Source organism: Hypanus sabinus, chromosome 7 (genome assembly GCF_030144855.1).
Source record: "Hypanus sabinus isolate sHypSab1 chromosome 7, sHypSab1.hap1, whole genome shotgun sequence".
Lineage (NCBI taxonomy): Eukaryota > Metazoa > Chordata > Chondrichthyes > Myliobatiformes > Dasyatidae > Hypanus > Hypanus sabinus.
This window is the reverse complement of record NC_082712.1, coordinates 174,402,033-174,426,615: the sequence shown is the minus strand read 5'-3', so window position 1 is coordinate 174,426,615 and position 24,583 is coordinate 174,402,033. Positions and strand designations below refer to the sequence as shown.

The following is a 24,583-nucleotide window of genomic DNA, read 5'->3' as shown; positions in this document are numbered from 1 at the left end:
AATCGATGATTCAGGGGTATGGAATATGACTGATGAGCGGGGGAAGGAGATTTAATCCACGAAGCCGTCTATTCACTGACATGTGAGCTCTACTGGCAGCTTTACTGTAAAAGACAAATCCAAAAAAGGCTTTTAAATGTTACATAGACAATTAAGAACAGCTCAACATTCCCCTCTAAAAAGGTTTGGAATTAACACTGAAAATCTCCATGGTAACTAACCTGGTTTCAGATCCATTTAAGAAAAACTGTGCTGATGTCATCGTTACAGAAATACAGGCAATGTAATCAAAATCTATCTATCTATCTATTGATTTATTTTATCAAGAAATACAGCACAATAACAGGTTCTTCTGGCTCCTTCTGGGGGCGGTGGGGGAGTGGGTGCAGGTGGCACTAAACAGGTACTACACTTTGCCAAGGGTGACCTGCAGACCAGCAGAGGACAGAAAATGCTAGAAGAACATGTTTTTCACCAAAATGCTAGAGGAACTCAGCAGATTATGTCAGGTGAGACCTTCCTTTGGTCATCCAGGCTTCCTGAGGTTCAGTGTACATGGAAACCACTCTTAAATTAGGGTGATTTCATGCTTCATTATAATATTTGAATCCCCACCCAACTCCTGCAAGATGGTTGGTGGTCTATCTCCATGTCTTATCTCTGGTTGATTGTGGTCACATGCAGTAAGGTCAAAATCTTAAAAACAAAGCACACTGCAGATGCTGTGATCAAAGCAACACGTACAACAAGCTGGAGGAACTCAGCAGGTCAGGCAGCATCTGACCTGGTCAAAATCTTGTCCTGCATATTGTTCATACAGGTCTGATCATTTCACAGTGTATTGAGCTAGAACAATAACAATGCAGAATAAAGTGTAACAGTTGTAGAGAAAGCACAGTACAGGTAAACAATAACAGTCCAGAACAGAGCACATCTACAAGGATCACTGTCACAGGAAAGCGGCACCCATCATCAAGGACCCCCACCATCCAGCCCAAGCTCTCTTCTCGCTGCTTCCATCAAGAAGGAGGTACAGGAGCCTCAAGTCCCACATCATCAAGTTCGGGAACATTTATCAGCCCTCAACCACTCGGCTCCAGAACCAGCATGGATAATTTCACTCACCCCAACTCTGAACTGATTCTACAAACTACAGACTCACTTTTAAAGACTCTGCAACTCATGTTCTCAGTATTATTTGTTATTTTCTCAATTACTATTAATATTAGTTTGTTTATCTTTTTGTATTTGCACAATTTGTTGTCTTTTGCACATTGGTTGTTTGTCCTCCTTGTGTGTAGTTTTGCATTGTTTCAGTGAGTATAGGAATAGAATGAGGTGGAGGATAAATGTGTGGCTGAGGGATTGGAGCAGGGGGCAGGGATTCAGATTTCTGGATTATTGGAACCTCTTCTGGGGCAGGTGTGACCTGTACAAAAAGGACGGGTTGCACTTGAATCCGAGGGGAAGTGATATCCTGGCGGGAAGGTTTGCTAAGGCTACTGGTGAGAGTTTAAACTACAGTGGCTGGGGTGTAGGAACTGAACTGAAGTGATGGAGGAAAGGGAGGTTGGCTCACACATAGAGAAAATTTGGACCAGTGCGAAAGGGAGGATAGGCAGGTGATAGAGAAGGGACACGCTCAGTCTGATGGTTTGAGATATGTCAATTTTAATGCAAGGAGTATCATGAATAAAGTGGATGAGCTTAGAGCGTGAATCAGCACTTGGAGCTATAATGTTGTGGCCATTACAGAGACTTGGATGGTGCAAGGTCAGGGATGGCTACTTCATGTCCCAGGCTTTAGATGTTTCAGAAAGGACAGGGAGGGAGACAAAAGAGGTGGGGGTGTGGCACTGTTGATCAAGGCTGCAGAAAAGGAGGAAGTCATGGAGGGGTTGTCTACAGAGTCTCTGTAGGTGAAAGTTAGGAATAGAAAGGGGTCGATATCTCTATTGGGTGTTCATTTATACACCACCCAATAGTAACAGGGACATCAAGGAGCAGATAGGGAGACGGATTCTGGAAAGGAGTAATAATAACAGGGTTGTTGTGGTGGGAGATTTTAATTTCCCAAATATCGATTGGCATCTCCCTAGAGTGAGGGGTTTAGTTGGGGTGGAGTTTGTTAGGTGGGTTCAGGAAGGCTCCTTAACACAATATGTAGATAAGCCTACAAGAGGAGAGGCTGTACTTGATCTGGTATTGGGAAATGAACCTGGTCAGGTGTCAGGGCTCTCAGTAGGAGAGCATTTTGGAGATAGTGATCACAATTCTATCTCTTTTACTATAGCATTGGAGAGGGATTGGAACAGACAAGTTAGGGAAACGATTTATTGGAGTAAGGGAAACTATGAGGCTATCAGGCAGGAACTTGGAAGCATAAATTGGAAACAGATGGTCTCAGAAACGTACCAAAGAAATGTGGCAAATGTTCGGGGGATATTTGTGTGGGGTTCTGAGTTGGTATGTTCCAATGAGACATGGAAAGGATGGTAGGTTACAAGATCCGTGGTGCACAAAGGCTGTTGTAAATCCAGTCAAGAAGAAATGAAGAGCTTACCAAAGGTTCAATAAACTAGGTAGTCATATGAATCTAGAAGATTATAAGGCTGGCAGGAAAGAGCTTAAAAGTTCAATTAGGAGAGCCAGAAGGGGCCATGAGAAGGCCTTGGCGGACAGGATTAAGGAAAACCCCAAGGCATTCTACAAGTTTGTGAAGAGCAAGAGGATAAAACATCAGAGAATAGGACCAATCAAGTGTGACAGTGGGGAAGTGTATATGGAACTGGAGGAAATAGCGGAGGTACTTAATGAATACTTTGCTTCAGTATTCACTAAGGAAAAGGATCTTGGTGATTGTAGGGATGACTTGCAGTGGACTGAAAAGTTTGAGAATGTAGATATTAAGGAGATGGATGTGCTGGAGCTTCTGGAAAGCAACAAGCTGGATAAGTCACTGGGACCAGACGAGATGTACCCCAGGCTACTGTGGGAAGTGAGGGAGGAGATTGCTGAGCCTCTGGCAATTATCTTTGCATCATCAATGAGGATGGGAGAGGTTCTGGAGGATTGGAGGGTTGCGGATGTTGTTCTATTATTCAAGCAAGGGAGTAGAGCTAGCCCAGGAAATTATATATTGGAGAGGCATAATATGATTAGGAATAGTCAGCATGGCTTTGTCAAAGGCAGGTCGTGCCTTACGAGCCTGATTGAATTTTTTGAGGATGTGACTAAGCACATTGATGAAGGAAGAGCAGTAGATGTAGTGTATATGGACTTGAGCAAGGCATTTGATAAGGCACCCCCTGCAAGGCTTATTGAGAAAGTAAGGAGGCATGGGATCCAAGGGAACATTGCTTTGTGGATCCAGAACTGGCTTGCCCACAGAAGGCAAAGAGTGGTTGTAGATGGGTCATATTCTGCATGAAGGCCAGTGACCAGTGGTGTGCCTCAGGGATCTGTTCTGGGACCCCTATTCTTTGTGATTTTTATAAATGACCTGGATGAGGAAGTGGAGGGATGAGTTAGTAAATTTGCTGATGACACAAAGATTGGGGGTGTTGTGGATAGTGTGGAGGGCTGTCAGAGTTTACAGCAGGACATTGATGGGATGTAAAACTAGGCTGAGAAGTGGCAGATGGAGTTCAACCCAGATAATTGTGATGTTGTTCATTTTGGTAGGTCAAATATGATGGCAGAATATAGCATTAATGGTAAGACTGTTGGCAGTGTAGAGGATTAGAGGGATCTTGGGGTCCAAGTCCATAGGACACTCAAAGCTGCTACGCAGGTTGACTCTCTGGTTAAGAAGGCATATGGTGCATTGGCCTTCATCAATCATGGGATTGAGTTTAAGAGCAAAGAGGTAATGTTGCAGCTATACAGGACCCTGGTCAGACCACACTTGGAGTACTGTGCTCAGTTCTGGTTGTCTTACTGCAGGAAGGATGTGGGAACCATAGAAAGGGTGCAGAGGAGATTTACAAGGATGCTGCCTGGATTGGGGAACATGCCTTATGAGAATAGGTTGAGTGAACTCGGCCTTTTCTCCTTGGAGCGACGGAGGATGAGAGGTGACTTGATAGAGGTGTACAAGATAATGAGAGGCATTGATTGTGTGGATAGTCAGAGGTTTTTCCCCAGGGCTGAAATGGCTGGCACAAGAGGGCATAGTTCTAAGGTGCTTGAAAGTGGGTATAGAGGAGACATCAGGGTAAGTTTTTTTTACACAGAGAGTGGTGAGTGCGTGGAATTGTCTGCCGGCAGCGGTGGTGGAGGCGGAAACAATAGGACTTTTAAGAGACTCCTGGATGGCTACATGGAGCTTAGAAAAATAGAGGGCTATGGGTAAGCCGAGGTAGTTGTAAGGTAGGGACATGTTCGGCACAGCTTTGTGGGCCAAAGGGCCTGTATTGTGCTGTAGGTTTTCAGTGTTTCTATGGTGTTTCTTTGTATCTACTGTGAATGCCCACAAGAAAATGGACTGTAGGGTGGTATATGGTGACAAATATTTAATTTCATAATAAGTTTACTTTGAACTTTAAAGATCACAAAGAGGTAGATTGTGAGGTCAAGAGTCAATTTGATCATACTGGGGAACCAGTTTCTTACCCACTTCCTCACACATCATTCCCAACTACAATGCATCCTATCCAGATACATCATGGCTTGGGATGGCAACTGCCCCACCCAGGACTGCATGAAACTGCAAAGTTGTAGACACAGCCCAGCCCATTGCACACACCAGACCTCCCTTCATTGAGTCTTTCTGCACTTCTCACAGCCTCAGTAAAGACAACATTTTCTGCCCTCCTCTAATTGAATAAAATCATCTGTCTGGATGGCATGCAAAACAAAAGCTTTTCACTGAATGTATGACAATAATAAACCAGTATGCTTTACTGAAATAGATGGAGGGGGTGTCACTTTAGAGTAGCGATTAGCACAACCCTATTACAGCTCAAAGCGGAGTTGTGAGTTCAATTCCAGCGCCCTCTTTAAGAAAGTTTGTACATACTTTGTACCATGTGTGCTTGGGTTCCTCCAGGTGCTCGGTTTGCTCCCCCATTCAGAAGACATATGGGTTAGTAGGCTAATTGGTCATTATAAAATGATCTGTGATTAGGCTAAGTTAAATCAGTGGGCTGCTAGGTGTTATGGTCAGTGTGTCTCTGGGTGGCGTGGTCAGTGTGTCGCTGGGTGTTGTGGTCAGTGTGTCGCTGGGTGTTATGGTCAGTGTGTCGCTGGGTGGCGTGGTTAGTGTGTTGCTGGGTGTTGTGGTCAGTGTGTCGCTGGGTGTTGTGGTCAGTGTGTCGCTGGGTGGCGTGGTCAGTGTGTCGCTGGGTGTTGTGGTCAGTGTGTCGCTGGGTGGCGTGGTCAGTGTGTCGCTGGGTGTTGTGGTCAGTGTGTCGCTGGGTGTTGTGGTCAGTGTGTCGCTGGGTGTTGTGGTCAGTGTGTCTCTGGGTGGCGTGGTCAGTGTGTTGCTGGGTGTTGTGGTCAGTGTGTCGCTGGGTGTTGTGGTCAGTGTGTCGCTGGGTGTTGTGGTCAGTGTGTCGCTGGGTGTTGTGGTCAGTGTGTCGCTGGGTGTTGTGGTCAGTGTGTCGCTGGGTGGCGTGGTCAGTGTGTCGCTGGGTGTTGTGGTCAGTGTGTCGCTGGGTGTTGTGGTCAGTGTGTCGCTGGGTGTTGTGGTCAGTGTGTCTCTGGGTGGCGTGGTCAGTGTGTTGCTGGGTGTTGTGGTCAGTGTGTCGCTGGGTGTTGTGGTCAGTGTGTCGCTGGGTGTTGTGGTCAGTGTGTCGCTGGGTGTTGTGGTCAGTGTGTCGCTGGGTGGCGTGGTCATTGTGTCGCTGGGTGTTGTGGTCAGTGTGTCGCTGGGTGGCGTGGTCAGTGTGTTGCTGGGTGTTGTGGTCAGTGTGTCGCTGGGTGTTGTGGTCAGTGTGTCGCTGGGTGTTGTGGTCAGTGTGTCGCTGGGTGGCGTGGTCAGTGTGTCGCTGGGTGTTGTGGTCAGTGTGTCGCTGGGTGTTCTGGTCAGTGTGTCGCTGGGTGACGTGGTCAGTGTGTCGCTGGATGTTGTGGTCAGTGTGTCGCTGGGTGGCGTGGTCAGTGTGTCGCTGGGTGTTGTGGTCAGTGTGTCGCTGGGTGTTGTGGTCAGTGTGTCGCTGGGTGTTGTGGTCAGTGTGTCGCTGGGTGTTGTGGTCAGTGTGTCGCTGGGTGACGTGGTCAGTGTGTCGCTGGGTGTTGTGGTCAGTGTGTCGCTGGGTGTTGTGGTCAGTGTGTCGCTGGGTGTGGTGGTCAGTGTGTTACGGGGTGTTGTGGTCAGTGTGTTGCTGGGTGGCGTGGTCAGTGTGTCGCTGGATGTTGTGGTCAGTGTGTCGCTGGGTGGCGTGGTCAGTGTGTCGCTGGGTGGCGTGGTCAGTGTGTCGCTGGGTGTTGTGGTCAGTGTGTCGCTGGGTGTTGTGGTCAGTGTGTCGCTGGGTGTTGTGGTCAGTGTGTCGCTGGGTGGCGTGGTCAGTGTGTCGCTGGGTGTTGTGGTCAGTGTGTCGCTGGGTGGTGTGGTCAGTGTGTCGCTGGGTGTTGTGGTCAGTGTGTCGCTGGGTGTTGTGGTCAGTGTGTCGCTGGGTGTTGTGGTCAGTGTGTCGCTGGGTGTTGTGGTCAGTGTGTCGCTGGGTGGCGTGGTCAGTGTGTCGCTGGGTGGCGTGGTCAGTGTGTCGCTGGGTGGCGTGGTCAGTGTGTCGCTGGGTGTTGTGGTCAGTGTGTCGCTGGGTGTTGTGGTCAGTGTGTCGCTGGGTGACGTGGTCAGTGTGTCGCTGGGTGTTGTGGTCAGTGTGTCGCTGGGTGTTGTGGTCAGTGTGTCGCTGGGTGGCGTGGTCAGTGTGTCGCTGGGTGTTGTGGTCAGTGTGTCGCTGGGTGTTGTGGTCAGTGTGTCGCTGGGTGTTGTGGTCAGTGTGTCGCTGGGTGGCGTGGTCAGTGTGTCGCTGGGTGGCGTGGTCAGTGTGTCGCTGGGTGGCGTGGTCAGTGTGTCGCTGGGTGTTGTGGTCAGTGTGTCGCTGGGTGTTGTGGTCAGTGTGTCGCTGGGTGGCGTGGTCAGTGTGTCGCTGGGTGTTGTGGTCAGTGTGTCGCTGGGTGTTGTGGTCAGTGTGTCGCTGGGTGTTGTGGTCAGTGTGTCGCTTGGTGTTGTGGTCAGTGTGTCGCTGGGTGTTGTGGTCAGTGTGTCGCTGGGTGTTGTGGTCAGTGTGTCTCTGGGTGGCGTGGTCAGTGTGTTGCTGGGTGGCGTGGTCAGTGTGTCGCTGGGTGGCGTGGTCAGTGTGTCGCTGGGTGACGTGGTCAGTGTGTCGCTGGGTGTTGTGGTCAGTGTGTCGCTGGGTGTTGTGGTCAGTGTGTCGCTGGGTGTTGTGGTCAGTGTGTCGCTGGGTGTTGTGGTCAGTGTGTCGCTGGGTGGTGTGGTCAGTGTGTCGCTGGGTGGCGTGGTCAGTGTGTCGCTGGGTGGCGTGGTCAGTGTGTCGCTGGGTGTTGTGGTCAGTGTGTCGCTGGGTGTTGTGGTCAGTGTGTCGCTGGGTGTTGTGGTCAGTGTGTCGCTGGGTGTTGTGGTCAGTGTGTCGCTGGGTGGCGTGGTCAGTGTGTCGCTGGGTGTTGTGGTCAGTGTGTCGCTGGGTGTTGTGGTCAGTGTGTCGCTGGGTGTTGTGGTCAGTGTGTCGCTGGGTGTTGTGGTCAGTGTGTCTCTGGGTGTTGTGGTCAGTGTGTCGCTGGGTGGCGTGGTCAGTGTGTCGCTGGGTGGCGTGGTCAGTGTGTCGCTGGGTGTTGTGGTCAGTGTGTCGCTGGGTGTTGTGGTCAGTGTGTCGCTGGGTGTTGTGGTCAGTGTGTTGCTGGGTGTTGTGGTCAGTGTGTCGCTGGGTGTTGTGGTCAGTGTGTCGCTGGGTGTTGTGGTCAGTGTGTCGCTGGGTGGCGTGGTCAGTGTGTCGCTGGGTGGCGTGGTCAGTGTGTCGCTGGGTGTTGTGGTCAGTGTGTCGCTGGGTGTTGTGGTCAGTGTGTCGCTGGGTGTTGTGGTCAGTGTGTCGCTGGGTGTTGTGGTCAGTGTGTCGCTGGGTGGCGTGGTCAGTGTGTCGCTGGGTGTTGTGGTCAGTGTGTCGCTGGGTGTTGTGGTCAGTGTGTCGCTGGGTGTTGTGGTCAGTGTGTCGCTGGGTGGCGTGGTCAGTGTGTCGCTGGGTGGCGTGGTCAGTGTGTCGCTGGGTGGCGTGGTCAGTGTGTCGCTGGGTGTTGTGGTCAGTGTGTCGCTGGGTGTTGTGGTCAGTGTGTCGCTGGGTGGCGTGGTCAGTGTGTCGCTGGGTGGCGTGGTCAGTGTGTCGCTGGGTGTTGTGGTCAGTGTGTCGCTGGGTGTTGTGGTCAGTGTGTCGCTGGGTGTTGTGGTCAGTGTGCCGCTGGGTGTTGTGGTCAGTGTGTCGCTGGGTGGCGTGGTCAGTGTGTCGCTGGGTGTTGTGGTCAGTGTGTCGCTGGGTGTTGTGGTCAGTGTGTCGCTGGGTGTTGTGGTCAGTGTGTCGCTGGGTGGCGTGGTCAGTGTGTCGCTGGGTGTTGTGGTCCGTGTGTCGCTGGGTGGCGTGGTCAGTGTGTCGCTGGGTGTTGTGGTCAGTGTGTCGCTGGGTGTTGTGGTCAGTGTGTCGCTGGGTGTTGTGGTCAGTGTGTCGCTGGGTGTTGTGGTCAGTGTGCCGCTGGGTGTTGTGGTCAGTGTGTCGCTGGGTGGCGTGGTCAGTGTGTCGCTGGGTGTTGTGGTCAGTGTGTCGCTGGGTGTTGTGGTCAGTGTGTCGCTGGGTGTTGTGGTCAGTGTGTCGCTGGGTGTTGTGGTCAGTGTGTCGCTGGGTGACGTGGTCAGTGTGTCGCTGGGTGTTGTGGTCAGTGTGTCGCTGGGTGTTGTGGTCAGTGTGTCGCTGGGTGTGGTGGTCAGTGTGTTACGGGGTGTTGTGGTCAGTGTGTTGCTGGGTGGCGTGGTCAGTGTGTCGCTGGATGTTGTGGTCAGTGTGTCGCTGGGTGGCGTGGTCAGTGTGTCGCTGGGTGGCGTGGTCAGTGTGTCGCTGGGTGTTGTGGTCAGTGTGTCGCTGGGTGTTGTGGTCAGTGTGTCGCTGGGTGTTGTGGTCAGTGTGTCGCTGGGTGGCGTGGTCAGTGTGTCGCTGGGTGTTGTGGTCAGTGTGTCGCTGGTTGTTGTGGTCAGTGTGTCGCTGGGTGTTGTGGTCAGTGTGTCGCTGGGTGGCGTGGTCAGTGTGTCGCTGGGTGGCGTGGTCAGTGTGTCGCTGGGTGGCGTGGTCAGTGTGTCGCTGGGTGTTGTGGTCAGTGTGTCGCTGGGTGTTGTGGTCAGTGTGTCGCTGGGTGGCGTGGTCAGTGTGTCGCTGGGTGGCGTGGTCAGTGTGTCGCTGGGTGGCGTGGTCAGTGTGTCGCTGGGTGTTGTGGTCAGTGTGTCGCTGGGTGTTGTGGTCAGTGTGTCGCTGGGTGTTGTGGTCAGTGTGCCGCTGGGTGTTGTGGTCAGTGTGTCGCTGGGTGGCGTGGTCAGTGTGTCGCTGGGTGTTGTGGTCAGTGTGTCGCTGGGTGTTGTGGTCAGTGTGTCGCTGGGTGTTGTGGTCAGTGTGTCGCTGGGTGTTGTGGTCAGTGTGTCGCTGGGTGGCGTGGTCAGTGTGTCGCTGGGTGTTGTGGTCCGTGTGTCGCTGGGTGGCGTGGTCAGTGTGTCGCTGGGTGTTGTGGTCAGTGTGTCGCTGGGTGTTGTGGTCAGTGTGTCGCTGGGTGTTGTGGTCAGTGTGTCGCTGGGTGTTGTGGTCAGTGTGTCTCTGGGTGTTGTGGTCAGTGTGTCGCTGGGTGGCGTGGTCAGTGTGTCGCTGGGTGGCGTGGTCAGTGTGTCGCTGGGTGGCGTGGTCAGTGTGTCGCTGGGTGTTGTGGTCAGTGTGTCGCTGGGTGTTGTGGTCAGTGTGTCGCTGGGTGACGTGGTCAGTGTGTCGCTGGGTGTTGTGGTCAGTGTGTCGCTGGGTGTTGTGGTCAGTGTGTCGCTGGGTGACGTGGTCAGTGTGTCGCTGGGTGACGTGGTCAGTGTGTCGCTGGGTGACGTGGTCAGTGTGTCGCTGGGTGTTGTGGTCAGTGTGTCGCTGGGTGGTGTGGTCAGTGTGTCGCTGGGTGGCGTGGTCAGTGTGTCGCTGGGTGGCGTGGTCAGTGTGTCGCTGGGTGTTGTGGTCAGTGTGTCGCTGGGTGTTGTGGTCAGTGTGTCGCTGGGTGTTGTGGTCAGTGTGTCGCTGGGTGACGTGGTCAGTGTGTCGCTGGGTGTTGTGGTCAGTGTGTCGCTGGGTGGCGTGGTCAGTGTGTCGCTGGGTGGCGTGGTCAGTGTGTCGCTGGGTGTTGTGGTCAGTGTGTCGCTGGGTGACGTGGTCAGTGTGTCGCTGGGTGACGTGGTCAGTGTGTCGCTGGGTGACGTGGTCAGTGTGTCGCTGGGTGTTGTGGTCAGTGTGTCGCTGGGTGGCGTGGTCACTGTGTCGCTGGGTGGCGTGGTCAGTGTGTCGCTGGGTGTTGTGGTCAGTGTGTCGCTGGGTGACGTGGTCAGTGTGTCGCTGGGTGGTGTGGTCAGTGTGTCGCTGGGTGGCGTGGTCAGTGTGTCGCTGGGTGGCGTGGTCAGTGTGTCGCTGGGTGTTGTGGTCAGTGTGTCGCTGGGTGTTGTGGTCAGTGTGTCGCTGGGTGTTGTGGTCAGTGTGTCGCTGGGTGACGTGGTCAGTGTGTCGCTGGGTGTTGTGGTCAGTGTGTCGCTGGGTGGCGTGGTCAGTGTGTCGCTGGGTGGCGTGGTCAGTGTGTCGTTGGGTGTTGTGGTCAGTGTGTCGCTGGGTGTTGTGGTCGGTGTGTCGCTGGGTGTTGTGGTCGGTGTGTCACTGGGTGTTGTGGTCGGTGTGTCGCTGGGTGTTGTGGTCGGTGTGTCGCTGGGTGTTGTGGTCGGTGTGTCTCTGGGTGTTGTGGTCGGTGTGTCGCTGGGTGTTGTGGTCAGTGTGTCGCTGGGTGGCGTGGTCAGTGTGTCGCTGGGTGGCGTGGTCAGTGTGTCGCTGGGTGTTGTGGTCAGTGTGTCGCTGGGTGGCGTGGTCAGTGTGTCGCTGGGTGTTGTGGTCGGTGTGTCGCTGGGTGTTGTGGTCGGTGTGTCGCTGGGTGTTGTGGTCGGTGTGTCGCTGGGTGTTGTGGTCAGTGTGTCGCTGGGTGTTGTGGTCAGTGTGTCGCTGGGTGGCGTGGTCAGTGTGCCGCTGGGTGTTGTGGTCAGTGTGTCGCTGGGTGTTGTGGTCAGTGTGTCGCTGGGTGTTGTGGTCAGTGTGTCGCTGGGTGTTGTGGTCAGTGTGTCGCTGGGTGTTGTGGTCAGTGTGTCGCTGGGTGGCGTGGTCAGTGTGTCGCTGGGTGTTGTGGTCAGTGTGTCGCTGGGTGTTGTGGTCAGTGTGTCGCTGGGTGTTGTGGTCAGTGTGTTGCTGGGTGTTGTGGTCAGTGTGTCGCTGGGTGGCGTGGTCAGTGTGTCGCTGGGTGTTGTGGTCAGTGTGTCGCTGGGTGTTGTGGTCAGTGTGTCGCTGGGTGTTGTGGTCAGTGTGTCGCTGGGTGTCGTGGTCAGTGTGTCCCTGGGTGTCGTGGTCAGTGTGTCGCTGGGTGTTGTGGTCAGTGTGTCGCTGGGTGTTGTGGTCAGTGTGTCGCTGGGTGTTGTGGTCAGTGTGTCGCTGGGTGTTGTGGTCAGTGTGTTGCTGGGTGTGGTGGTCAGTGTGTCGCTGGGTGGCGTGGTCAGTGTGTCGCTGGGTGTTGTGGTCAGTGTGTCGTTGGGTGTTGTGGTCAGTGTGTCGCTGGGTGTTGTGGTCAGTGTGTCGCTGGGTGGCGTGGTCAGTGTGTCGCTGGGTGTTGTGGTCAGTGTGTCTCTGGGTGTTGTGGTCAGTGTGTCGCTGGGTGTTGTGGTCAGTGTGTCGCTGGGTGTTGTGGTCAGTGTGTCGCTGGGTGGCGTGGTCAGTGTGTCGCTGGGTGTTGTGGTCAGTGTGTCGCTGGGTGGCGTGGTCAGTGTGTCGCTGGGTGTTGTGGTCAGTGTGTCGCTGGGTGTTGTGGTCAGTGTGTCGCTGGGTGTTGTGGTCAGTGTGTCGCTGGGTGTTGTGGTCAGTGTGTCGCTGGGTGTTGTGGTCAGTGTGTCGCTGGGTGGCGTGGTCAGTGTGTCGCTGGGTGTTGTGGTCAGTGTGCCGCTGGGTGTTGTGGTCAGTGTGTCGCTGGGTGTTGTGGTCAGTGTGTCGCTGGGTGTTGTGGTCAGTGTGTCGCTGGGTGTTGTGGTCAGTGTGTCGCTGGGTGACGTGGTCAGTGTGTCGCTGGGTGACGTGGTCAGTGTGTCGCTGGGTGACGTGGTCAGTGTGTCGCTGGGTGTTGTGGTCAGTGTGTCGCTGGGTGTTGTGGTCAGTGTGTCGCAGGGTGTTGTGGTCAGTGTGTCGCTGGGTGTTGTGGTCAGTGTGTCGCTGGGTGTTGTGGTCAGTGTGTCGCTGGGTGACGTGGTCAGTGTGTCGCTGGGTGACGTGGTCAGTGTGTCGCTGGGTGGCGTGGTCAGTGTGTCGCTGGGTGTTGTGGTCAGTGTGTCGCTGGGTGTTGTGGTCAGTGTGTCGCTGGGTGTTGTGGTCAGTGTGTCGCTGGGTGTTGTGGTCAGTGTGTCGCTGGGTGTTGTGGTCAGTGTGTCGCTGGGTGGCGTGGTCAGTGTGTCGCTGGGTGGTGTGGTCTGTGTGTCGCTGGGTGTGGTGGTCAGTGTGTTGCTGGGTGGCGTGGTCAGTGTGTCGCTGGGTGGCGTGGTCAGTGTGTCGCTGGGTGTTGTGGTCAGTGTGTCGCTGGGTGTCGTGGTCAGTGTGTCGCTGGGTGTTGTGGTCAGTGTGTCGCTGGGTGTTGTGGTCAGTGTGTCGCTGGGTGTTGTGGTCAGTGTGTCGCTGGGTGTGGTGGTCAGTGTGTCGCTGGGTGTGGTGGTCAGTGTGTCGCTGGGTGTTGTGGTCAGTGTGTCGCTGGGTGTTGTGGTCAGTGTGTCGCTGGGTGTTGTGGTCGGTGTGTCGTTGGGTGTTGTGGTCAGTGTGTCTCTGGGTGGCGTGGTCAGTGTGTCGCTGGGTGGCGTGGTCAGTGTGTCGCTGGGTGTTGTGGTCAGTGTGTCGCTGGGTGTTGTGGTCAGTGTGTCGCTGGGTGTTGTGGTCAGTGTGTCGCTGGGTGTTGTGGTCAGTGTGTCGCTGGGTGGCGTGGTCAGTGTGTCGCTGGGTGTTGTGGTCAGTGTGTCGCTGGGTGTTGTGGTCAGTGTGTTACGGGGTGTTGTGGTCAGTGTCTTGCTGGGTGGCGTGGTCAGTGTGTCGCTGGATGTTGTGGTCAGTGTGTCGCTGGGTGGCGTGGTCAGTGTGTCGCTGGGTGGCGTGGTCAGTGTGTCGCTGGGTGTTGTGGTCAGTGTGTCGCTGGGTGTTGTGGTCAGTGTGTCGCTGGGTGTTGTGGTCAGTGTGTCGCTGGGTGACGTGGTCAGTGTGTCGCTGGGTGACGTGGTCAGTGTGTCGCTGGGTGTTGTGGTCAGTGTGTCGCTGGGTGTTGTGGTCAGTGTGTCGCTGGGTGTTGTGGTCAGTGTGTCGCTGGGTGGCGTGGTCAGTGTGTCGCTGGGTGGCGTGGTCAGTGTGTCGCTGGGTGGCGTGGTCAGTGTGTCGCTGGGTGTTGTGGTCAGTGTGTCGCTGGGTGTTGTGGTCAGTGTGTCGCTGGGTGTTGTGGTCAGTGTGTCGCTGGGTGTTGTGGTCAGTGTGTCGCTGGGTGTTGTGGTCAGTGTGTCGCTGGGTGTTGTGGTCAGTGTGTCGCTGGGTGGCGTGGTCAGTGTGTCGCTGGGTGTTGTGGTCAGTGTGTCGCTGGGTGTTGTGGTCAGTGTGTCGCTGGGTGTTGTGGTCAGTGTGTCGCTGGGTGTTGTGGTCAGTGTGTCGCTGGGTGTTGTGGTCAGTGTGTCGCTGGGTGTTGTGGTCAGTGTGTCGCTGGGTGGTGTGGTCAGTGTGTCGCTGGGTGGCGTGGTCAGTGTGTCGCTGGGTGTTGTGGTCAGTGTGTCGCTGGGTGTTGTGGTCAGTGTGTCGCTGGGTGGCGTGGTCAGTGTGTCGCTGGGTGGCGTGGTCAGTGTGTCGCTGGGTGTTGTGGTCAGTGTGTCGCTGGGTGACATGGTCAGTGTGTCGCTGGGTGGCGTGGTCAGTGTGTTGCTGGGTGTTGTGGTCAGTGTGTCGCTGGGTGACATGGTCAGTGTGTCGCTGGGTGGCGTGGTCAGTGGGCTGGAATGGCCCGGTCTGCTCTGTATCTCTAAATAAATAAACTCCTTGACTTAAAGAATTTGCAACACATTAATGATGAAAGCATCTAAAAAATTTTCCTACAACAACACACACAAAATGCTGGTGGAACACAGCAGGCCAGGCAACATCTAAAAATTTTCCTAACAGATAGCAACAAAGAGAGAAACAATGAGATGTGTCTGAAAACCTAACAGGTGGTGCGAGTTTTAGTATGCAAGAACAAACCCAGCAGAATTACATCTACATTACCCAACGTTGATTAATTGTGCATGCTCTGAAAGCCCAGACATTACCATCTTCTGTCACCAGCATGTTAAATAGTCCCTATAATAAAAGACAAGGCAATCTGCGCAGGAAATAACATGTACTGAGATAAAGTGAAAAGCTTTTGCTTTGCATAGTGGTCTTCTGCTGCTGTGGCTCATCTACTTCAGGGTTTGACATGTTCTGCACAACACTGCTGTAATGCATGGCTATCTGACTTCCTGTCAGCTTGAATCAGTCTGGCATTCTCCTCTGACCTCTCTCATCAGCAAGGTGTTTTCACCCACAGAGCTGCCGCTCACTGGATTTTTTTTTGTTCTTTTTGTACCATTCCCTATAAGCTCTAGGGACTGTTGCGTGTGAAAATCCCAGGAGATCAGCAGTTTCTGTGATGCTCAAACCATCCTGTCTGGCACCAACATGGTCAAAGTCACTAGGTCACATTTTTTCCCCATTCTGATGTTTGGTAAACAAGTGAACTTCTTGACCATGTCTGCATGCTTTTATGCATTGAGTTGTTGCCACGATTGGCTGATCCGATATTTGCATTAACGAGCGGATGTACGAGTGTGTCTAATAAAGTGGCCACTGAGTGTATATTGTTTGAAGTTAATGCCCACAGTAAGGCAACATCACAGAACTAACTTAATGTGTATAAGCTGTGACATGCCATCACATCCAAGTCGGTGTGCTTACCTTCTCCGAATATCAATGCTTTTTGTTGCTTTGCTGTTATCTGCCTCTGGAACTGCTTCCCTTTCTTGAGGAATGAGGGCATCTCGGCCAGGGATCGGTAAGATCACCGTCTCCTGAGTGATTGTCACTTCATCCTCCCCGCCATATTGGCCGATGTGTTGTTTGGCGTAGTCAAAGCCTTGGACTGGCTGGACGGCAAAATCCATTCAAGAAAAAAACAGAAAGATGCTGTTAATGTGAAAACAATCCTTCAGTTAGCATTCATGAGTAGCTTAAGAGGGAACTGGGACATTTTTATTTGCTAATTGAGAGGTTCACAGTTCCCTACAAAGGGTGTCTCAGGACCAGCCATCAGTTTTGCTGCATTGATAAAAAGGGAAAGGGATCAGGGAACAGCCACTGCAGTGTACAATTGCAAGGTCACCTTGTATTTCTCTCTGTCAGCTCTGTAGTCAATGTAAGGCAGGTCCCTAGAGTGGGGCGTAAGACCGTACCTGTGGATCACTCCAGTGCTAACTGATCTGCAGAGCATTACCAGCATGTCCGTTTATTTCAGATTTTTAACAACTGCCTCATTCTGTATCTCACAACTGCAGCACTGTTTTTATTTCTCTCCGTCTCTCTATCTCCGTCTCTCATCTGCTCCCATTCATCTGTCTCTGTCTGCTTTGTTGTGTCTCCCTGTTCTCTTTCTCTCTCTTTCTATGTTTCTCACCCTCACTAATTCTCCCTGTGTCTGTCTCTGTCTCCCCGTCTGTCACTCTGAGACTCCCTGTCTGCCGTTCTCTCTCTCTGTCTATCTCTGTCTCTCAGTCTGTCAGCCTGTGTGTGTCTCTCTCTCATCCTCTCTATCTTTATCCTTCTCTCTGTCTCTCCACATTGCTCTCTTTCTCCCTTTTAGTCTAACTGTTCGTCTCATCTCTTTTGCTACATCTGCTCTATTGAACGATCAAGACACAAGAGGGTTTTTCTTTTTGGAGCAAAGGAGGATGAAAGGTGACCTGTAGAGGTGTACAAGATGACAATGGCAGAGTTCAAGTGAACAGCTGGAGGCTTTTCCCCAGAGTGTAAGTAGCTAATGCAAGGGGGCATAACTTTAGTGATTGGAAGAAGGTATAGAGAGGATATCAGAGTAGGATTTTATACAGCTTATTGGATGTGTGAATAGTAGGTACATTAGGGACATTTAAAACACTCTTAGATAGGCACATAGGTGAAAGGAAAAATGGAGGGTTACGTGGGAGGGAAGCATTAGATTGATCTTAGAGCAGGTTAAAAGGTCAGGACAAGATTGGAGCCAAATGTCCTGTAATGTTCTATGTTCTGTGTTCTAAGAGACTGCAGCAAACAGAAAACAAACTGCCTGAGAAAATCAGCAGTGAGCAACATCTGCAGAGGCAAACAAATTATTAAACTCATTCATTCATCACATTTATCTGGTGAACTTCTCATCTTAAGTGTGTGCCCTTTGGTATTTGAAACATTTCAACCCAGAGGAAAAGATATTGACTGTTCACTTTTTATAATCTTCCAAACTTCTATCAGATTTCCCTTCAGTGTCAGCTGCTCCAGAGGGGGGTAAAAAACAAGCTTGTCCAGCTTCTCCTTAAAGCCCGTGTTCTCTAATCCTGGCAGCATCCAGTACATCTCTTCGGCACCCTCTCCATAACTTCCACATTCATCCTATAATGGGGCGACCAGAAATGAATGCAATACTCCAGTTTTATAAAGCTGCAACATAAATTCCTGTCTCTCGAACTCAGTTCCTCAAATAATAAAGGCAAGACCGTAAGAAATGGGAGTAGAATTCAGCCCAGTGGGTCTGCTCCGCCATTCAATCATGGCTAATTTATCTATCTAGGCCTTTAAATATTCAGTGAGTAATAGTACACCATATGCACTGTTTGGTTAAGCACTTGGACCCCAAGATCCCACCGAATGGCCTCTACCATCAAAATCATTGTTCATCTTGGAATGTTTCCTTCCCAATGTGAAAAAAGGAACTGAAAGCTAAATATTAAAGATTAGCTTTATTTGTCACATGTACATTGAAACATACAACAAATGCATTGTCTACACCAAATCCAATCAGTGAGGACTCTGCTGGGCAGCCCACAACTGCTGCCACATTCTGGCATCAACACAGAACACCCCTGACTCCCTAACCCTAATCGTACATCTTTGGAATGTCGAAGGAAACTGGAGCACCCTGAGGAAACCCATAAGACTCCAAGACCACAAGATATGAGACCAAATCCTGGCAAAAACACAAAACAAGAAATTATGAGAATTCTTACAAACTTGAAAAGGAACTAGTGCTTTGCCGGTGTAGATGACAAAAAACTCTTCTTGGGCTCCCAGCCAGGTACAGATATCAATACCAACCAACGTTTTGATGACAAACTCTACCAACTTCATGGCAATATGGCATAGTTTGTCATCAAAACATTGGTTAAAATCGATATCTGTAGCCGACTGGAAGCCCGAGAAAAGTTCTTCTGTCTTACAAGCTTGGTTCTCAATGGAAGACTCCATTAAGAAGCATTGTGAACTGGATGCAATTTGTGAACCTATGCATCTGGGAGATCAGATAGACATAGATAGAATCTGCGCAATTTGTCATCTTTTGCACATTGCACATTGTTTGTTTGTCAGTCTTTATGTATAGTTTCGTCATAAATTGTATTTCTTTATTTTCCTGTAAATGTCTGCAAGAAGATGAGTCTCAGAGTTGTATATGGTGACATATACATACTTTGCTGATAAATTTACTTTGAATGATTGCTCACTGCTGAGTACAGTACTCATACTTCAAGGCATTCAGCATTTCCCATTAAACTTATCTTGATAAGTCAACCGAACTAGCAATTAATAAACAATGCTAAAGATGGTTTTCTGCCATGTAAGGCTTACTTAATCTCAGTTGTGATTCAAATTAAAGACATTAAATTTCCTAATTTATTTACCCCAAAGGATGAAAGCAGGGATAAGTAGGACACAAACCGGTACTTGACTTATTCTTGAATATTCCTATTCTGTTTCTGGAGTTCAATCCCAGAATCCTCTGTATTTCTGTACATGCTTCCCATGGAATGTGTGGGTTTCCCACGGGTGCTCTAGTTTCCTCCCACAATCCAAAGATATACTGGGTAGGTTAATCGGTCATTGTAAATTACCCCATGATTAGATTAGGGTTAAATCCGATTTGCTGGGCATTGCTGGTAGTGCAGTGCCTATTCCAAGCTGTATCTCTAAATAAACAAACTATTTAGGATCTTTACAGTGCCAGTGACTGATGCTATGTTGCCCTGATCTACACTACCATGCTCACCCCCTCCAGGTTACGCAACCACCTCCCCCCACCTTGCCTGGCTCCACTACTGTGCCCCCCGGGGTCACACTATGGTGCCTCCCCAGGTCACGCTACTGGGCATCTGTAGTTTCTGTTTTCCTTACACTGATTTGTCTGCATTAAAAGCATGTCCTTCTATTTTAGATCTTGACCATGGGTTTTCACAAATAAACTAAATGCACTTTGAAGAATTTTGGAATGGAGAAATGGCTGACTGGATTTCCAGTGAGTTCCATGAACACTGGTTCACCTGATCCTCTTTGCCATAAGAGCAAAATTAGGCTATTCAGTCCATCAAGTCTGCTCCACCATTCCACCACGGCTGATTTATTATCCCTCCCAACCCCGTTCTCTGCCTTCTTCCTGTAACCTTTGAAGCCCAGACTAATCAAGAACCTATCAAATCCACTTTAAATATACCCAATGACTTGTCCTCCACAGCTGTTTGTGGCAATGAATTCTACAGATTCACCACTCTTTGAGCAAAGAACTTTCCCCTCATCTCTGTTCTGAAGGGATGTCCCTCTATTCTGAGGTCGTGCCCTCTGGTCCTAGACTTTCCCACTATAGGAAACCGACCAACGACAATGGTGGCAACAGAGAGTACCTAATTAACCTTGCACATCTTTGGGAGGTGGGGGAAACTGGAATACCCTGGGAAAACTCGCATGGACTTGAGTGTGCGCACTCCATTACCAACAGCACCCAAGGTCAGGATTGAACCTGGGTTTCTGGAGGGGTGAGGCAGCAGCACTACCCACTGCATCGGTGTCCTATTAGAACATAGAACCTAGAACAGTACAGCACAGGAAAGGGCTTTTGGCTTGCAATATGGTCCCATACTAATTAAATTAGTAATCAAATAGCTAGCTAATCTCTTTTACCTACACAATGTCCATATCCCTCCATTTTTCTCACAGTCCTGTGCCTATCAAAATGTCTCTTAAAAGTCTCTGATGTTTCTGTCTCTACCACCACCCCAGGCAGCACATTCCAGAAACCCCACACTCTCTGTGTAAAAAAACTTGCCCCTCACATCTCCTTTGAAATTACCCTTCTCACCATAAATGCATGCCCTCTTGTTTTAGACATTTCAACCCTGAGAAAGAGATACTCCCTGTCTACTCCATCTATACCTCTTACAACCTTCTAACCCTCTATCAGATCTCCCCTCAGCCCCCAACACTCTAGAGAAGACAACCCAAGTTGGTCCAACCTCTGATTATAGCACATCCAGGCAACATCCTGGTAAACCATAAACATGAGAAAGTCTGCAGATGCTGGAAATCCAGAGCAACATACACAAAATGCTGCAGGTACTCAGCAGGCTGCACAGCATCTATGGAGATAAATAAACAGATGTTTCAGGCTGACAGCCTTCTTCAGGATTGAGAAGGAAGGGGGAAGATGCCAGAATAGGAAGGTGAGGGGAGGGGCTGGAGAATAGCTGGAAGGTGATAGGTGAAACCAAGTCGATTGGGAAGATAAGGGCTAGAGAGGAAGGTATCTGATAGGAGAGGAGAGTGGACAGTAGGAGAAAAGGAAGGCAGAAGGGACCCAGGGGGAGGTGATCAAATGAGAAGAGGCCAGTGTGGAGAATAAAAGAAGAGAGGAGGGGAGAATTTTTTTTTCCTCGGTATCCTGGTAAACCACTTCTGCACTCTCTCCAAAGACTCTACAATCTTCCTATAATGAAGTGACCAAAACTGTATGCAATACTCCAGATAAATTAGCATCAAGGAAATCCTCCATTGGGCTACATCCTGACTAAGTAGGAAAATAGTTTATTAAGTAAAGGATTATGTCCTTCATTCGCATAAAAGAATGCATTTAATTTGTCAATTGATTTTCCTCTCTCAAATCACAGTTCCACTGCCAGGAAGGATCAACGATAACAGACCTCAAGAGGTCAGCTTTTATTTGGAAGAATTACAACAAAGAGCTACTTCATGTAAGATTAGAAACTTGATCTACGTATAATTTGCCAGTGACTCAATATTCTGAGCTATGCCATCTCTGATTTGTCTACATGGAGTTCCGAAAAGATAACATCACGTAGAAGTTATATTAGAGAATTGTACTTCCTAGAGATCAGATCACACAACATGTGGATCAATCAAGCGACTGTACCATGCCAACTCTGCAGGCAGGTCCTTCTGCCCTATTCCTCCATCTACAGCAAGGACGACGGCAACCTCTTACACTGTCCACAATGCCACCAATCTTTGTGTCATTTACAAAGATACTAACCCACCCTTCCACTTCCTAATCCAAGTCATTTATAAAAATCTCACAGAGCTGGGGTCTCAGAATCAATCCCCAAGGAACCCCACTGGTCACCAACTTCCAGGCAGAATACACTCCACCTACAACCACCCTCCATCTTCTGTGGGCAAGCCTGGTCTGAATCCATGCAGTCAAGTTACCCAAGATCCTGACTTTCTAGATGAGCCTTCCATGGGAACCTTGTCAAATGCCTTATTATAATCCATATGCAACACATCCACTGCTCTACCTTCATCATAAACACAAAAGATTCTAAAGAAGCTGAAGATCTTGAGAAACATGCTCAAAATGCCATAGGAGCTCAGCAAGTCAGGCAGCATCTATGGAGGGGAAAAATGTCTACATTCATCAATATGTTTTGTCACTTCCTCAAAGAATTCAGTCAGATTTGTGACCTGCCCCTCACAAAGCCATGCTGACTGTCCCTAAGCTCATACATTTTCAGATTCCTTATAATGCAATCACTGAAACCTTCAGCCAATGTACAATAGGAGTTTCTACAAGCAGTGCAAGATGCTGTATTGAACACCTACACTGCTACCAACACTTCTGCTTCCCAAGGCTTTAAAAAATAGAACAAAGAACAGTACAGCACAGGAAAAGGCTACTCACCCCACAACGTTATGCTGAACCAATTAAATTAGTAATCAAATAGCTAACTAAATTAATCTCTTCTGCCTACTCAATTACCATATCCTTCCATTTCCTCATATTCATGTGCCTATCTAAATGTCTCTTAAAAGCCTCTAATGTATCTGCCTCATCCAACATCCCAGACAGCACATTCCAGGCGTCCCCTACTCTGTGTAAAGAACTTGTCCCTCATGTGTCCTTTGAAATTATCCCCTTAAACAAATGCCCTTGGAAAAACATATTATCTTTCTTCTCTATCTATGTCTCTCGTAATCTTATAAACCTCTGTCAGATCTCCCCACAGCCTCCAACGCTCCAGAGAAAACTTGAGTGACAGAGGCTATTTAAGGTGCACAGCAAAGGGAGCATTTAATAGGTAGTGGGAGCTTATCCACACTATCTCACCCAGCTATGACATCCTTAAGGAATCAAAGTTTCTCAGATCTCCTTTTAAATGACCCCATCATATCTTAAACCTAGGCCCTCTGGTATTAGACATTTCAACCCTGGGAGAAAGATATTGCTTGTCTACTCTATCTGTGCCTCTCATAATCTTAAAAATCTCTCCCCTCAGCCTTTGTCATTCCAGAGACAAGAACCCAAGTTTGTCCAGTCTCTCGTGCTAGCACATGCCCTCTAATCCAGGCAGCACCTTCTGTACCCTCTACAAAGCCTCAACATCCTTTCTATAATGAGGGCAACCAGAATTGAATGCAATATTCCAGATGCGGCCCAACTTGAACTTTATCAAGCTGCGACATAAACTTTGTTCGAAAATTTCCAACATCCCGCATACTCCTGGGTATCCTTGGCTCATGTCTGCTTCATATGGAAGGACAGCATCAAAAGAGAACACCAATGCAATGCACACGGGCGGATGTATGCCATGGTGAAGAAAAACACCACTCTCAAGTTATGTTAGTCACTATAAGACTACAAGATATAGGAGCAGAAGTAGACCATTCAGCCTATCAGGTCTGCTCTGCCATTCAATCATGGGCTGATCCAATTCTTCCAGTCATCCCCACTCCCCTGCCTTCTCCCCATACCCTTTGATGCCCTGGCTAATCAAGACCCTAACTATCTCTGCTTTAAATACACACAATGACTTGGTCTCCACAGCCACTCGTGGCAACAAATTCCACAGATTTACCACCCTCAGACTAAAGTAATTTCTCCGCATCCCTTTACTAAATGGACTTCCTTCAATCCTGAAGTTGTGCCCTCTTTTCCTAGACTCCTCTACCATGGAAATAACTTTGCTATATCTAATCTGTTCAGGTCTTTTAACATTCGGAATGTTTCTATGCAATGCCATGTGGGAAGAGCTGGCCAAAGTTAAATGGGCGGATGCCCTGGCAGGAAAGACAGTGGATCAGCAGTGGCAGATATTCTTGGGCATAATAAAAAAGATGCAAAAGCAGTTCATTCCAATGAGAAGGAAGGATTCAAAGAGGGGGAAGGGGCCACAGTGGTTGACAAAGGAAGTCAGAGATTGTATAGCATTAAAGAAAAGAAGTATGACAGGGCTAAGATGAGTGGGAATACAGATGATTGGGAAAGTTTTAAGGAACAGCAGATCTTAACTAAAAAAGCAATACGGAGAGAAAAAATCAGGTATGAGCTCAGTCTAGCCAGGAATATAAAAGGGGATAGCAAAAGCTTTTTTAGCTATGTGAAGAGAAAGAAGATAGTTAAGAACAATGTTGGCCCCTTAAAGAATGAATTGGGAGAAATTGTTATGGGAAACAGGGAAATGGCAGCAGAATTTAATGCGTACTTTAGATCTGTCTTCACCAGGGAGGACACAAGCAATCTCCCAGATGTATGGATGGGCCAGGGTCATAAGATATCAGAGGAATTGAGACAGATTGACATTAGGAAAGAAACTGTGATGAGTAGACTGGTAGGACTGAAGGCTAATAAATCCCCGGGTCCAGATGGTCTGCATCCCAGGGTTCTAAAAGAGGTGGCTCAGGAAATTGCGGATGCATTGGTAATCATTTTCCAATGTTCCTTAGATTCAGGATCAGTTCCTGAAGATTGGAGAGTGGCTAATGTTATCCCACTTTTCAAGAAGGGAGGGAAGGAGAAAATGGAGAACTATCGCCCTGTTAGCCTAACGTCAGTCGTGGGGAAGATGCTTGAGTCCATTATTAAGGACGAAATAGTGGCACATCTTGATGGCAGAAATAGGATTAGGCCGAGCCAGCATGGATTTACCAAGGGCAAATCATGCTTGACTAATCTGTTGGAGTTTTTTTGAGGGTGTAACAAGGATGTTAGACGAGGGTAAGCCAGTGGATGTTGTGTACCTAGATTTTCAGAAGGCATTTGATAAGGTGCCACATAGGAGATTGGTGCGTAAAATCAGAGCTCATGGCATTGGGGGCAGGGTTTCAACATGGATAGGAAACTGGTTGGCAGATAGAAAGCAAAGAGTAGCAGTGAATGGGTGTTTCTCGGACTGGCTGGAGGTGACTAGTGGGGTACCACAGGGCTCTGTATTGGGACCACAGCTCTTTACGATTTATGTCAACGATTTAGATGAGGGCATTGAAAACTATATCAGCAAGTTTGCTGACGATACTAAACTGGGTGCCAGTGTGACATGCGAAGAGCACGTTAGGAGAATACAGGGAGACTTGGATAGGCTGGGTGAGTGGGCAGATACTTGGCAGATGTCATTCAATGTGAATAAATGTGAAGTTATCCACTTTGGAAGCAGGAACAAGAGGGCAGAGTATTGTCTGAACGGTGTAAAGTTAGGTAAGGGAGAAATGCAAAGAGACCTAGGAGTCCTAGTTCATTAGTCAATGAAGGTGAATGAGCAAGTGCAACAGGCAGTGAAGAGGGCAAATGGAATGTTGGCCTTTGTTACAAGGGGAATTGAGTACAAGAGCAAGGATGTCCTTTTGCATTTGTACAGGGCCCTGGTGAGACCACACCTGGAATATTGTGTACAGTTTTGGTCTCCAGGTTTAAGGAAGGACATTCTGGCAATTGAGGAAGTGCAGCGTAGATTCACTAGGTTGATTCTTGGGATGGCAGGGCTGTCTTACGC

At 49.7% G+C, this 24,583-nt stretch overlaps 1 protein-coding gene across 1 annotated transcript in view; it reads right to left on the bottom strand.

Moving 5' to 3' along the window:
* kiaa1549la (KIAA1549-like a) overlaps positions 1-24,583 on the bottom strand; it is a 250,266-nt gene that overhangs the window by 76,739 nt on the left and 148,944 nt on the right. The window contains exon 13 of the mRNA XM_059976387.1: positions 15,249-15,436. Coding sequence (XP_059832370.1) covers positions 15,249-15,436 — 188 coding nt within the window. The remainder of the gene's footprint in view (positions 1-15,248; positions 15,437-24,583) is intronic.